General features: G+C 39.5%; 1 protein-coding gene across 1 annotated transcript in view; it reads left to right on the top strand.

Annotated features, from left to right (window-relative positions):
* Positions 1-12,317, top strand: part of LOC133631081 (arylsulfatase I-like) — a 115,734-nt gene that overhangs the window by 99,334 nt on the left and 4,083 nt on the right. The window contains exons 11-17 of the mRNA XM_062023114.1: positions 988-1,147; positions 1,736-1,890; positions 6,153-6,292; positions 6,362-6,511; positions 6,593-6,667; positions 6,728-6,902; positions 6,964-7,200. Coding sequence (XP_061879098.1) covers positions 1,741-1,890; positions 6,153-6,292; positions 6,362-6,511; positions 6,593-6,667; positions 6,728-6,902; positions 6,964-7,200 — 927 coding nt within the window. The 5' untranslated portion in view covers positions 988-1,147; positions 1,736-1,740. The remainder of the gene's footprint in view (positions 1-987; positions 1,148-1,735; positions 1,891-6,152; positions 6,293-6,361; positions 6,512-6,592; positions 6,668-6,727; positions 6,903-6,963; positions 7,201-12,317) is intronic.

The raw sequence follows: 12,317 nt of genomic DNA, 5'->3' as shown, positions 1-12,317 counted from the left end.
ATAATATCGGCCTGCCGATAAATGCTTTAAAATGTAATATCGGAAAATATCGTTATCGTTTCTTTTTTTTTTTTTTTTAAATCAACATAAAAAACACAAGATGCACTTACAATTAGTGCACCAACACACAAAAAACCTCCCTCCCCCATTTACACTCATTCACACAAAAAGGTTGTTTCTTTATGTTATTAATATTCTGGTTCCTACATTATATATCAATATATATCAATACAGTCTGCAAGGGATACAGTCCGTAAGCACACGTGATCGTGCGCGCTGCTGGGCCACTAATAGTACTAACCTTTAACAGTTAATTTTACTCATTTTCATTAATTACTAGTTTCTATGTAACTGTTTTTGAATTGTTTTACTTTCTTGTTTATTCAAGATTTTTTTTTAAAATGTATTTATCTCATTTTATTTTATACATTTTTATTAAAAGGACCTTATCTTCACCATACCTGGTTGTCCAAATTAGGCATAAGAATGTGTTAATTCCACGACTGTATACATCAGTATCGGTTGATATCGGCATCGGTTGATATCGGTATCGGTAATTAAAGAGTTGGACAATATCGGAATATCGGATATCGGCAAAAAGCCATTATCGGACGTCCCTAGTTAAAACGGTAATAATTAAATGACTACAGCAAAATTACAACAAATTCATCATTACACTTAAAACTATTCAGATGGGGATAAAAAATGAATTAACTGTCTATGTCCAAGGTCCATCCATCCATCCATTTTCTACCGCTTGTCCCTTTTGGGGTGGCAGGGGGTGCTGGAGCCTATCTCAGCTGCATTCGGGCGGAAGGCGGGGTACACCCTGGACAAGTCGCCACTTCAGTCGTTTTGGTCAAATAATTGCGAACGCTGACTAGAGGTGTCTTATTTTGGCAGGTCACACCGGAAGCTTTTGCACATGACAAGCGTGGCTTGATGGTGTGATTTTACTCTTTTTTTTTTTTCTTCTTCTTTCCTCAGCGGGTGTGTGAAGAAGACTTTGGAGGAGGAAGGAAAGTTCTCTTGGAAACTTGAGGACATGCGGTGGCTTTCCGAACTTCTTCAAGAACCGAACCGAGTCCAGGACCATGAAGTGAGCCGCTCCGCAAGAAGCGTCCACGGTTATTGATTCCATATCGAGGTATTGATTGATGGGGGGCGGGGGGGGACTTGAAGTAATAACACAGATGTTTGACTTTCTTACTAGAAATGGCATTTAAAAAAAATATTTTATCAAGCAAATGCCTTGTTTAATTTAAATATGCTCAACAACAAACTTGTAACTGTGTTTTTATAAAGTTATGTGACTGCCAGCTTCAGAACTAATTAAGGCCAGTCTGTGCACGTCTGACGCGCGCGTTTAGCGAGTGTACATTTTTGACCAAAACTTGAAAAATTATGTCACCAGGCAAACATTAGAAATATCAGACAGCATATTTTCTAACCGATTAAGTTAAAATAAATATTAAACTTGGTTGTTAGAAACTAAAAAAAAAAAAAAAAAAAAAAGATATTTTTATAAATTCATATAAATTATGTGTAATACAATTATTGTTAGAAGTGGTAAAAACTAACAGACATTGGTATAAAAAATATATTATTAAAATGATTGTTCATGATGATAAATAAAGTTAGTATTTAAGTGTACTTGATAAGCTGGGCTGTGCTTTGATGAAGCGCTGATGGTGCGTTCACTGACAATCCGACTTTTCTGTTTCACACTTTGTAGGAAAGATGTGGGCGGCCGCCGCAACTTTTCTGCTGATGATGTGTTGGGATGGCGTCGTCTCCTCGTCTGGCCAAGAGCAGGACCGGAAGGACGGCGCGACGCCACCGACGCCCAGCAAGCAGCCGCACATCATCTTCATCCTCATCGACGACCAGGTGGGTTCGTGTGGGACAAGTCTGCAACCTGTCGCTTCAGTAATAATTAACACATCAGACCCGACTATCTCAATACATTTAAAGAACAAGTACGGGGGCAGCGAGTCACCTTTCGTTAGATTAAGCTGGTAGTTCCAATATATACAGGGTCATTAAACGCAACATCTACTTTGTGCAACAAAACAACAGTAAAAAAGTCAACACAAAGTATAAACTACTAAAAACAACCATTGCGATCATGTAACTTTAACTACAGTACTACCTCCACTTAAGAGTGTTTTGATAAGAGATGTCTCTCGGCTAATTGTTATGATTTAAGTTGCAGGCAAAACATTTGAGATACAAGCAGTTAGTTGGTGTAGCAAAACATTGGCTCTTACCAACTAGCCTTAGCTTACAGCTAGAGATCAACATAACTTTGTTTTCCAACCGTGGGAAGGCAGGAAGTGAGTGTGGAGGACAGTGCTGAGAAGAAGAAGTGGATGTTACTCATTGAATTAAAGAAAGAAATCATCAGAAACATGTCAGAGTGTGTAGCGTGGTCTGCGCCATACTGAAGCAGAAGGAGTCTAACGCCAGCAGAGAATGTTACAATAATATCTAAACAGTTTGAACCATCACTGGTTTTATTGAATATTTTATTGATTATGGGACAAGCAGTAGAAAATGGATGGATGGTACTTTTTCGTCACTTATTGTTTGTCTTTGGTACACTAATGGGTATATTTTAGGCCATTGGTTCTTTGTTTTATTTTTGCCAAAATATATATATTTTTATATTGTTCTTTTTATCTTTGGCATGAACATTATTATGTAAACTCGAAGTTGGTTTTTTTTTTGGTTCTTTGTTGTTATTTTTGTAAATCATGTTGTACTGCATTGTAATCTTTTGTTTTGTGATTGTGTGATTTTTTTTGCCTGAACCCCAGGAAGAATAGTCTCCACTGCGGTGTAGACTAATGGGGATCCTTAATAAACTAAACTAATAAACTAAACGGTGGACATTTATCCATGAAAATATGGAGAAGGTGCTGGAAGGAGATACTGTAGAAGTCCACTCTGTTGTACGTTATTATTACATTACTTCATAAAACTACTGTAGTTAGTGGTACATTGTGTTGTATTGTTTTTATTACAACATTTCATATCTAAAGGTTTGTGGGTGGGGGCTCCCAGACCGTAGTTGAGGGGCGCAGGGGAGACGTTCCTCCAGGGCCTATTTACTTCGGGGCTAACAACCTTCACTTTACCCGGAAGTGGGTCTTTACAGCTCAGGGTGAATGACGAGGCCGGCGGTTAGTTGCAACTTTGTGACTTTATTGGACGCAGCCATCCACCAAGCTAGAGCACCTGCACGCACTCACTGTCGCCGTTCCCTCACCTCTCTCGCCCACTCACTCACTGACGTACCTCACCTCACATGCTGTCATATCTTAAAGGGCCACACACACATAGGCTACTCTCATAACAACTAACAAGACATCATGGCGAAGCCAGAAGTCGAGTTTCTTAACATGGAGACATTCTCAATACTTTTCTTTTGTCGAGCACAAAGAAAATAACATTTTAGTTAAATGTAAGTTGTGTCTTGGATCAAAGATCCTATCTACTTAGAGTTAAAGTTAAAGTGCCATTATGTTGCAGCTATTTAAAATAGTTTTGTCAATTTGTTCTGGCCTGAAATAAATTGGCCCTTTGAAACATATCTTTGTCTTTGTGTGTTGTATGTAGACCACATTGTTTGTGTGTTGTATGTAGACCACATTGTTTGTGTGTTGTATGTAGACCACATTGTTTGTGTGTTGTATGTAGAGCACATTGCTTTCTGAGTTCAGTGATGCAAATTAATGTCAAGTTGATCAACAGATTGTATTATTCTCCAGTGCAATAACAGTACTGAAATGAAGGCTAAAAGGGCATTAATGGGAGCTTTTAAAAAAAAAAAAAAAGGAAAAAAAAAGTAACTAAATAGTTACTTTTCACAGTAACACATTACTTTTTGGTGTAAGTAACTGAGTTAGTAACTGAGTTACTTTTGAAATGAAGTAACCAGTAAATGTAACTAGTTACTGGTTTTCAGTAACTAACCCAACACTGTTCCTACCGACAGCCATCAGACTGTATAATGCATAGGTTCCTTTTGACTGTACATGTACTGTAAATGTATAACGTATTTATATTATTCACATGTGAATAGTGCTGTATAATGGACTGTATTTATATTATTCACATGTGAATAATGCTGTATAATAGACTGTATTTATATTATTCACATGTGAATAATGCTGTATAATAGACTGTATTTATATTATTCACATGTGAATAATGCTGTATAATAGACTGTATTTATATTATTCACATGTGAATAATGCTGTATAATAGACTGTATTTATATTATTCACAAGTGAATAATGCTGTATAATAGACTGTATTTATGTTATTCACATGTGAATAATGCTGTATAATAGACTGTATTTATGTTATTCACATGTGAATAATTCTGTATAATAGACTGTATTTATGTTATTCACATGTGAATAATTCTGTATAATAGACTGTATTTATGTTATTCACATGTGAATAATTCTGTATAATAGACTGTATTTATGTTATTCACATGTGAATAATGCTGTATAATAGACTGTATTTATGTTATTCACATGTGAATAGTGCTGTATAATAGACAGTATTTATGTTATTCACATGTGAATAATGCTGTATAATAGACTGTATTTATGTTATTCACATGTGAATAATACTGTATAATAGACTGTATTTATGTTATTCACATGTGAATAATGCTGTATAATAGACTGTATTTATGTTATTCACATGTGAATAATGCTGTAATAATGATGTAGTGTCTATCTGTGTTGGCCCTGTGATGAGGTGGCGACTTGTCCGGGGTGTACCCCGCCTTCCGCCCGAATGCAGCTGAGATAGGCTTCAGCACCCCCCGCCACCCCGAAAGGGACAAGCGGTAGAAAATGAATGGATGGATGGATATTAAATGAACGATGCACAGAGCGAACACTCTTGTACCCTGATTGGAAGCGGCAGACGAAGAAAACAAAGACACGACCATAGCAATTTGTCTATGGAAAATGATTAAGTTAAAGTTAAAGTACCAATGATAGTCACACACACACACGAGGTGTGGTGAAATTTGTCCTCTGCATCTGACCCATCCCCTTGATCACCCCCTGGGAGGTGAGGGGAGCAGTGAACAGCAGCGGTGCCGCGCCTGGGAATAATTTTTTGGTGATTTAACCCCCAATTCTAACCCTTGATGCTGAGTGCCAAGCAGGGAGGTAATGGGTCCCATTTTTATAGTCTTTGGTATGACTTGGCCGGGGTTTCAACGCACAACCTACCGATCTCAGGGCAGACACTCTAACTACCAGGTCACTGAATAGGCCAATAATCGACTTTACTTTCATTTATTGTTCCATTAATTGAATTATCATCACCCCAGGCCTACTTATGTATCGACATTTACTCTCATGTGACCTTTAGGATGCGGCAGCTCATAAAATGAGGAACCTCGGAAGAACACAAGCAAGGTTGCTAAGCGTCAATAACAATATTTGCAAACTATTATTCCACCGTTAAGATTTTTCACACGTGGAAAACATTCAGGGGTGAACCTTCCAGTAAGTTCTTCCCAAGGTCACAATGGAGAATGAAAATAAACCACATTTGTGGAGCAGGCCTCAGTTAGCATGTGGAATGTTCTTGATGGAACACTTAGAAGAAACGTTCTTGGTCCATCAGGTGGACAAAGCCAAGTCCTAAAGTGGACTGGCCATGGATGAAGTGCTGGCTGTCCAGGGTCGGGACCCGGGGTGGACCGCTTGCCTGTGCATCGGTTGGGGACATCTCTGCGCTGCTGACCCGTCTCCGCATGGGATGGTCTCCTGCTGGGCCCACTATGGACTGGACTCTCACTATTACGTTAGATCCACTATGGACTGGACTTTCACAATATTATGTTAGATCCACTATGGACTGGACTCTCACTATTACGTTAGATCCACTATGGACTGGACTTTCACAATATTATGCTAGACCCACTCGACGTCCATTAGGGGGGGGGGTTTCTCATTGTCATCCCACTGGGTTGAGTTTTTCCTTGCCCTGATGTGGGATCTGAACCGAGGATGTCGTTGTGGCTTGTGCAGCCCTTTGAGACACTTGTGATTTAGGGCTGTATAAATAAACATTGATTGACTGCCCCTGACTCCTCTCAACTTGTCCACCAGGGCTTCAATGACATCGGCTACCACAACCCCGCCATCCAGACGCCTACGCTGGACAAGCTGGCGGCGGAGGGCGTCAAGCTGGAGAACTACTACGTCCAGCCCATCTGCACGCCGTCACGCAGCCAGCTCCTGACCGGCAGGTACCGGTGGGAACGTGGGCACCCCGTGTAGACAGCCGGAGACCCGATCTTTGTTGGCGTTCCTTGCAGGTATCAGATCCACACAGGACTTCAACACTCCATCATCAGGCCCAGGCAGCCCAGCTGTCTTCCTCTGCACATGGACACGCTTCCTGAGAGGCTGCGCCAGGCTGGGTACGCCACGCACATGGTGGGCAAGTGGCACCTGGGCTTCTACAGGTGAGCTCGGCACCCATGCATCATCTTCCGGACTCCATATGATAGCCTTTGCTAAAACCGGATGGCTACTCTTTGGTCCAGGAAGGCGTGCCTGCCCACCAGGAAGGGCTTTGACACCTTCTTTGGGTCCTTGACAGGAAGTGTGGACTACTACAGGTGAGCAATGTGCCCGCCCAGGTACACGGCGGGCGTCCACAACCGTTCATTTCTGTCCAGTTACGGCTCGTGTGACGGTCCGGGCCTGTGCGGCTACGATCTCCATGACAACGAGGACGTGGCCTGGGGCCAGGAGGGGAAGTACTCCACCACGCTCTTCACTCAGCGAGCACGCAAGATCCTGGAGCGCCACGACCCCAACGAGCGACCTCTCTTCCTGCTGCTGTCCCTGCAGGTAACGCCGTCGACCTCACGCGCCGCCAAGACGCGGACTAAAACCGCGTCCCCCCCGCCAGGCGGTCCACACGCCGCTGCAGCCGCCGAAGTCCTACATCTACCCGTACCGCCATATGGCCAACGTGGCCAGGAGGAAGTTTGCCGCCATGGTGTCCACGGTGGACGAGGCGGTGCGTAACGTCACCTACGCTCTGAGGAAGTACGGATTCTACCGCAACAGCGTCATCGTCTACTCCACCGACAACGGAGCTCAGCCCTTCACCGGCGGCAGCAACTGGCCGCTGAGAGGCCGCAAGGTAAGTGTCCAACGGTCTCAAGATGGACGACGTCTCTGTTGGACCGATGCTCTTCTCTTGGTAAATGGTTTGACACTATTTCCACATTCACCCATTCACACACACACTGAAGGCGGGAGCTGCCATGCAAGGCCCTAACCAGGAGCAAGGGTGAAGTGTCTCGCTCAAGGACACAGCGTACGGTTACTAGAAGCAGTACTTCATCCTCCGTATATTCAGCTTCAAAAATATAAGGTTGTGAATCCTCATTTGTCCAAAAATAGACGTCTTTGTTGTTTGTTACCAAGTGTGCCATGATTAAAACACACAAGCATTTTGCTTCCCGAAGTACGACATACATGGTTGCCAGAAGTCAGATGTGCGCTGCTATGGAAACGGAAATCAACGTGCATAACAAGTCAGTCATGATTATAATGATCAAAATCTGGTAAATATTGTACATCTGACATATTGTTATGAATGTGTCTGTTATTACATTATATAATGATTGGCAGTAGAGATGTCCGATAATATCGGCCTGCTGATATTATTGGCCGATAAATGCTTTAAAATGTAATATCGGAAATTATCGGTATCGTTTTTTTTATTATTGGTATCAGGTTTTTTTAATTTTATTTTTTTAATTAAATCAACATAGAAAACACAAGATACACTTACAATTAGTGCACCAACCCAAAAAACCTCCCTCCCCCATTCACACTCATTCACACAAAAGGGTTGTTTCTTTCTGTTATTAATATTCTGCTTCCTACATTATATATCAATATATATCAATACAGTCTGCAAGGGATACAGTCCGTAAGCACACATGATTGTGCGTGCTGCTGGTCCACTAATAGTACTAACCTTTAACAGTTAATTTTACTCATTTTCATTAATTACTAGTTTCTATGTAACTGTTTTTGTATTGTTTTACTTTCTTTTTTATTCAAGAAAATGTTTTTAATTTATTTATCTTATTTTATGATTTTTTTTAAAAAGGACCTTCTCTTCACCATACCTGGTTGTCCAAATTAGGCATAATAATGTGTTAATTCCACGACTGTATATATCCGTATAGGTTGATATCGGTATCTGTAATTAAGAGTTGGACAATATCGGATATCGGCAAAAAGCCCTTATCGGACATCCCTAATTGGCAGTGTGTACACAAAATGTTGGAGGGTTTTGAAGTTGTTTGAGAGGACTACAACCATTAGAGGCATCTCCCAAGCGTTTTTTTATCATCTTTAAAATGATAATTTAAAAAATCGATGAGTGTTGTTGTCTCTCATAAGGATTATGAACGATAGGCAAAATTCCCCAAAAGTGCAATTCCTCTTTAAGAGCAGTGCTGGTTACCGGGTTGAAAGCCCAGGCTTTTTGCTCGGTAGTTAGCAAGCTCATCTCTCTCAGGCCGGACGACCCTGGTCGGAGTCCCGGGCGGAACATAAAAGCAGGGACTGAACCAGGCGGGTTACATGGGCACCAAAACCTGGTTACAAAATGCCACCGGAAGTGACCAGACCGAAAAATAGAAGCCATTGGTGCCTTATTTTGGTGCTAAATGAATTCAGAGTCAGCAACCTGCAACACATGCTTGATGGTGATGTTGTACAACTAACCTCTTGTGTAGCCAGCATGGCTGTGCCAGGTGTGTCAGTAAAACCTCACCCACTGACCACTGGAAGAGTACTGCTGGCTGCTGGTCAGCACACTCGCCTCTCAAATGAAAGACCAGGTTTGTGTCCCCATGCGGGATGGGATGAAGGCACAGGGCCCAACCAGCTGGGTTACATTTATATGGAATGTAGTAATACATGAGTATTGTACAAGTAATATCTTGTAAGTAAGGTAGTAGTGATATAGTACAAGTATTATCTTGTAAGTAATGTAGTAGTAGTGATATTGTACAAGTAATATCTTGTAAGTCATGCAGTAGTAGTAGTAGTGATATTGTATAAGTAATATCTTTTAAGTCATGCAGTAGTAGGGATATTGTACAAGTATTATCTTGTAAGTAATGTAGAAGTAGTGATATTGTACAAGTAATATCTTGTAAGTAATGTAGTAGTAGTAGTAGTGATATTGTACAAGTAATATCTTGTAAGTAATGTAGTAGTAGTAGTAGTAGGGATATTGTACAAGTAATATCTTGTAAGTAATGTAGTAGTAGTAGTAGTAGTAGGGATATTGTACAAGTAATATCTTGTAAGTAATGTAGTAGTAGGGATATTGTACAAGTAATATCTTGTAAGTAATGTAGTAGTAGTAGTAGTAGTAGGGATATTGCACAAGTAACATCTTGTAAGTAATGTAGTAGTATTAGGGATATTGTACAAGTAATATCTTTAAGTAATGTAGTAGTAGTAGTAGGGATATTGTACAAGTAATATCTTGTAAGTAATGTAGTAGTAGTAGGGATATTGTACAAGTAATATCTTGTAAGTAATGTAGAAGTAGTAGTAGTAGTAGTAGTAGGGATATTGTACAAGTAACATCTTGTAAGTAATGTAGTAGTATTAGGTATATTGTACAAGTAATATCTTTAAGTAATGTAGTAGTAGTAGTAGGGATATTGTACAAGTAATATCTTTAAGTAATGTAGTAGTAGTAGTAGGGATATTGTACAAGTAATATCTTTAAGTAATGTAGTAGTAGTAGTAGGGATATTGTACAAGTAATATCTTGTAAGTAATATAGTAGTAGTAGTAGTAGGGATATTGTACAAGTAATATCTTGTAATATAGTAGTAGTATTGGGGATATTGTACAAGTAATATCTTGTAAGTAATGTAGTAGTAGTATGAGTAGTAGGGATATTGTACAAGTAATATCTTGTAATATAGTAGTAGTAGTAGTAGTAGGGATATTGTACAAGTAATATATTGTAAGTAATGTAGTAGTATTGGGGATATTGTACAAGTAATATCTTGTAAGTAATGTAGTAGTAGTGATATTGTACAAGTAATATATTGTACAAGTAATATATTGTAAGTAATGTAGTAGTAGTAGGGGTAGTATTGTGGATATTGTACAAGTAATATTTTGTAAGTAATGTAGTAGTAGTAGTAGTAGGGATATTGTACAAGTAATATCTTTATGTAGTAGTAGTGATATTGTACAAGTAATATCTTGTAAGTAATGTAGTAGTAGGGATATTGTACAAGTAATATATTGTAAGTAATGTAGTAGTATTGGGGATATTGTACAAGTAATATCTTGTAAGTAATGTAGTAGTAGTAGTAGTAGGGATATTGTACAAGTAATATCTTTAAGTAATGTAGTAGTAGTAGTAGTAGGGATATTGTACAAGTAATATCTTTATGTAGTAGTAGTGATATTGTACAAGTAACATCTTGTAAGTAATGTAGTAGTATTATGGATATTGTACAAGTAGTATATTGTAAGTATTGTAGTAGTAGTAGTAGTGATATTGTACAAGTAATATATTGTAAGCAATGTAGTAGTATTATGGATATAGTACAAGAAATATCTTGTAAGTAACATAGTAGTAGTAGTAGGAATATAGTACAAGTAATATATTGTAAGTCATGTAGTAGTAGTGATATTGTACAAGTAGTATATTGTAATAATATTCCTTCCTGACAGTAGACACAGTCTGATGCTTTTTTTTTTTTTTTTTAAACAAAAAAAAACAACAACTTTACTGCTGACCTTAAAGGCCTACTGAAAGCCACTACTACCGACCACGCAGTCTGATAGTTTATATATCAATGATGAAATCTTAACATTGCAACACATGCCAATACAGCCGGGTTAGATTAGTAAAGTGCAATTTAAAATTTCCCGCGAAATATTCGGCTGAAAACGTCTCGGTATGATGACGTTTGGGCGTGACGTCACGGATTGTGCGGACATATTGGGACAGCATTGTGGCCAGCTATTAAGTCGTCTGTTTTCATCGCAAAATTCCACAGTATTCTGGACATCTGTGTTGAATCTTTTGCAATTTGTTTAATGAACAATGAAGACAGCAAAGAAGAAAGCTGTAGGTGGGATCGGTGTATTAGCGGCCGGCTGCAGCAACACAACCAGGAGGACTTTGAGTTGGATAGCAGACGCGCTACCGTGAGTACGCAGCTTTGGCTTCCAAACATTTGATCGCTTGCCCGTACGTGCGTGCCGCTATGTGCATGTCACGTACGTTACTTTGGGCAAATATATGTGCTGTATGAACTTTACGGAGGTGAACAGTACTTTGGGCTGTGGGATTGAGTGTGTTGTGCGGGTGTTTGATTTGTATTTGCGGGTTATATGGACGGGAGGGGGGAGGTGTTTGTTATGCGGATTAATTTGTGGCATATTAAATATAAGCCTGGTTGTGTTGTGGCTAATAGAGTATATATATATGTCTTGTGTTTATTTACTGTTTTAGTCATTCCCAGCTGAATATCAGGTCCCACCCGCCTCTCACAGCATCTTCCCTATCTGAATCGCTTCCACTGCCCTCTAATCCTTCACTCTCACTTTCCTCATCCACAAATCTTTCATCCTGGCTCAAATTAATGGTGTAATCGTCGCTTTCTCGGTCCGAATGGCTCTCACTGCTGCTGGCCATGATTGTAAACAATGTGCAGATGTGAGGAGCCTTTCAACCTGTGACGTCACGCTACTTCCGGTACAGCCAAGGCTTTTTTATCAGCGACCAAAAGTTGCAAACTTTATCGTCAATGTTCTCTACTAAATCCTTTCAGCAAAAATATGGCAATATCGCGAAATGATCAAGTATGAAACATAGAATGGACCTGCTATCCCCTTTTAAATAAGAAAATGTCATTTCAGTAGGCCTTTAAGACACCAACAGCTTCCTTCATATTCAGCAGCACTTCCTTGTTTTGCACCAATGACGGTTACAACGAGCAATGTTGCATTCAGAAACACCCGGAATTATGAGCATCAAATATCACAACTCAAGTATAGCTAGTCATTTTTTGCACGTGCTATGTTCTGTACTGCTGCAATAATTATGACAATTTATTGTAGATTTTCTTATTTTTGAATTTGTTATTTTCACAACTGAAATATTGAAAATATTAGTCTGCTCAGCTTGAATGTCACCAAATTAATTTACCGGTAATCAAAAGGTTTTTATTTTGTTTGTTTTTTTACAAAAAA

Source organism: Entelurus aequoreus, linkage group LG16 (assembly GCF_033978785.1).
Source record: "Entelurus aequoreus isolate RoL-2023_Sb linkage group LG16, RoL_Eaeq_v1.1, whole genome shotgun sequence".
Taxonomy (NCBI): Eukaryota; Metazoa; Chordata; class Actinopteri; order Syngnathiformes; family Syngnathidae; genus Entelurus; species Entelurus aequoreus.
Note: the sequence above shows the minus strand (reverse complement) of the source record. Positions and strands in the feature narration are given on the sequence as shown.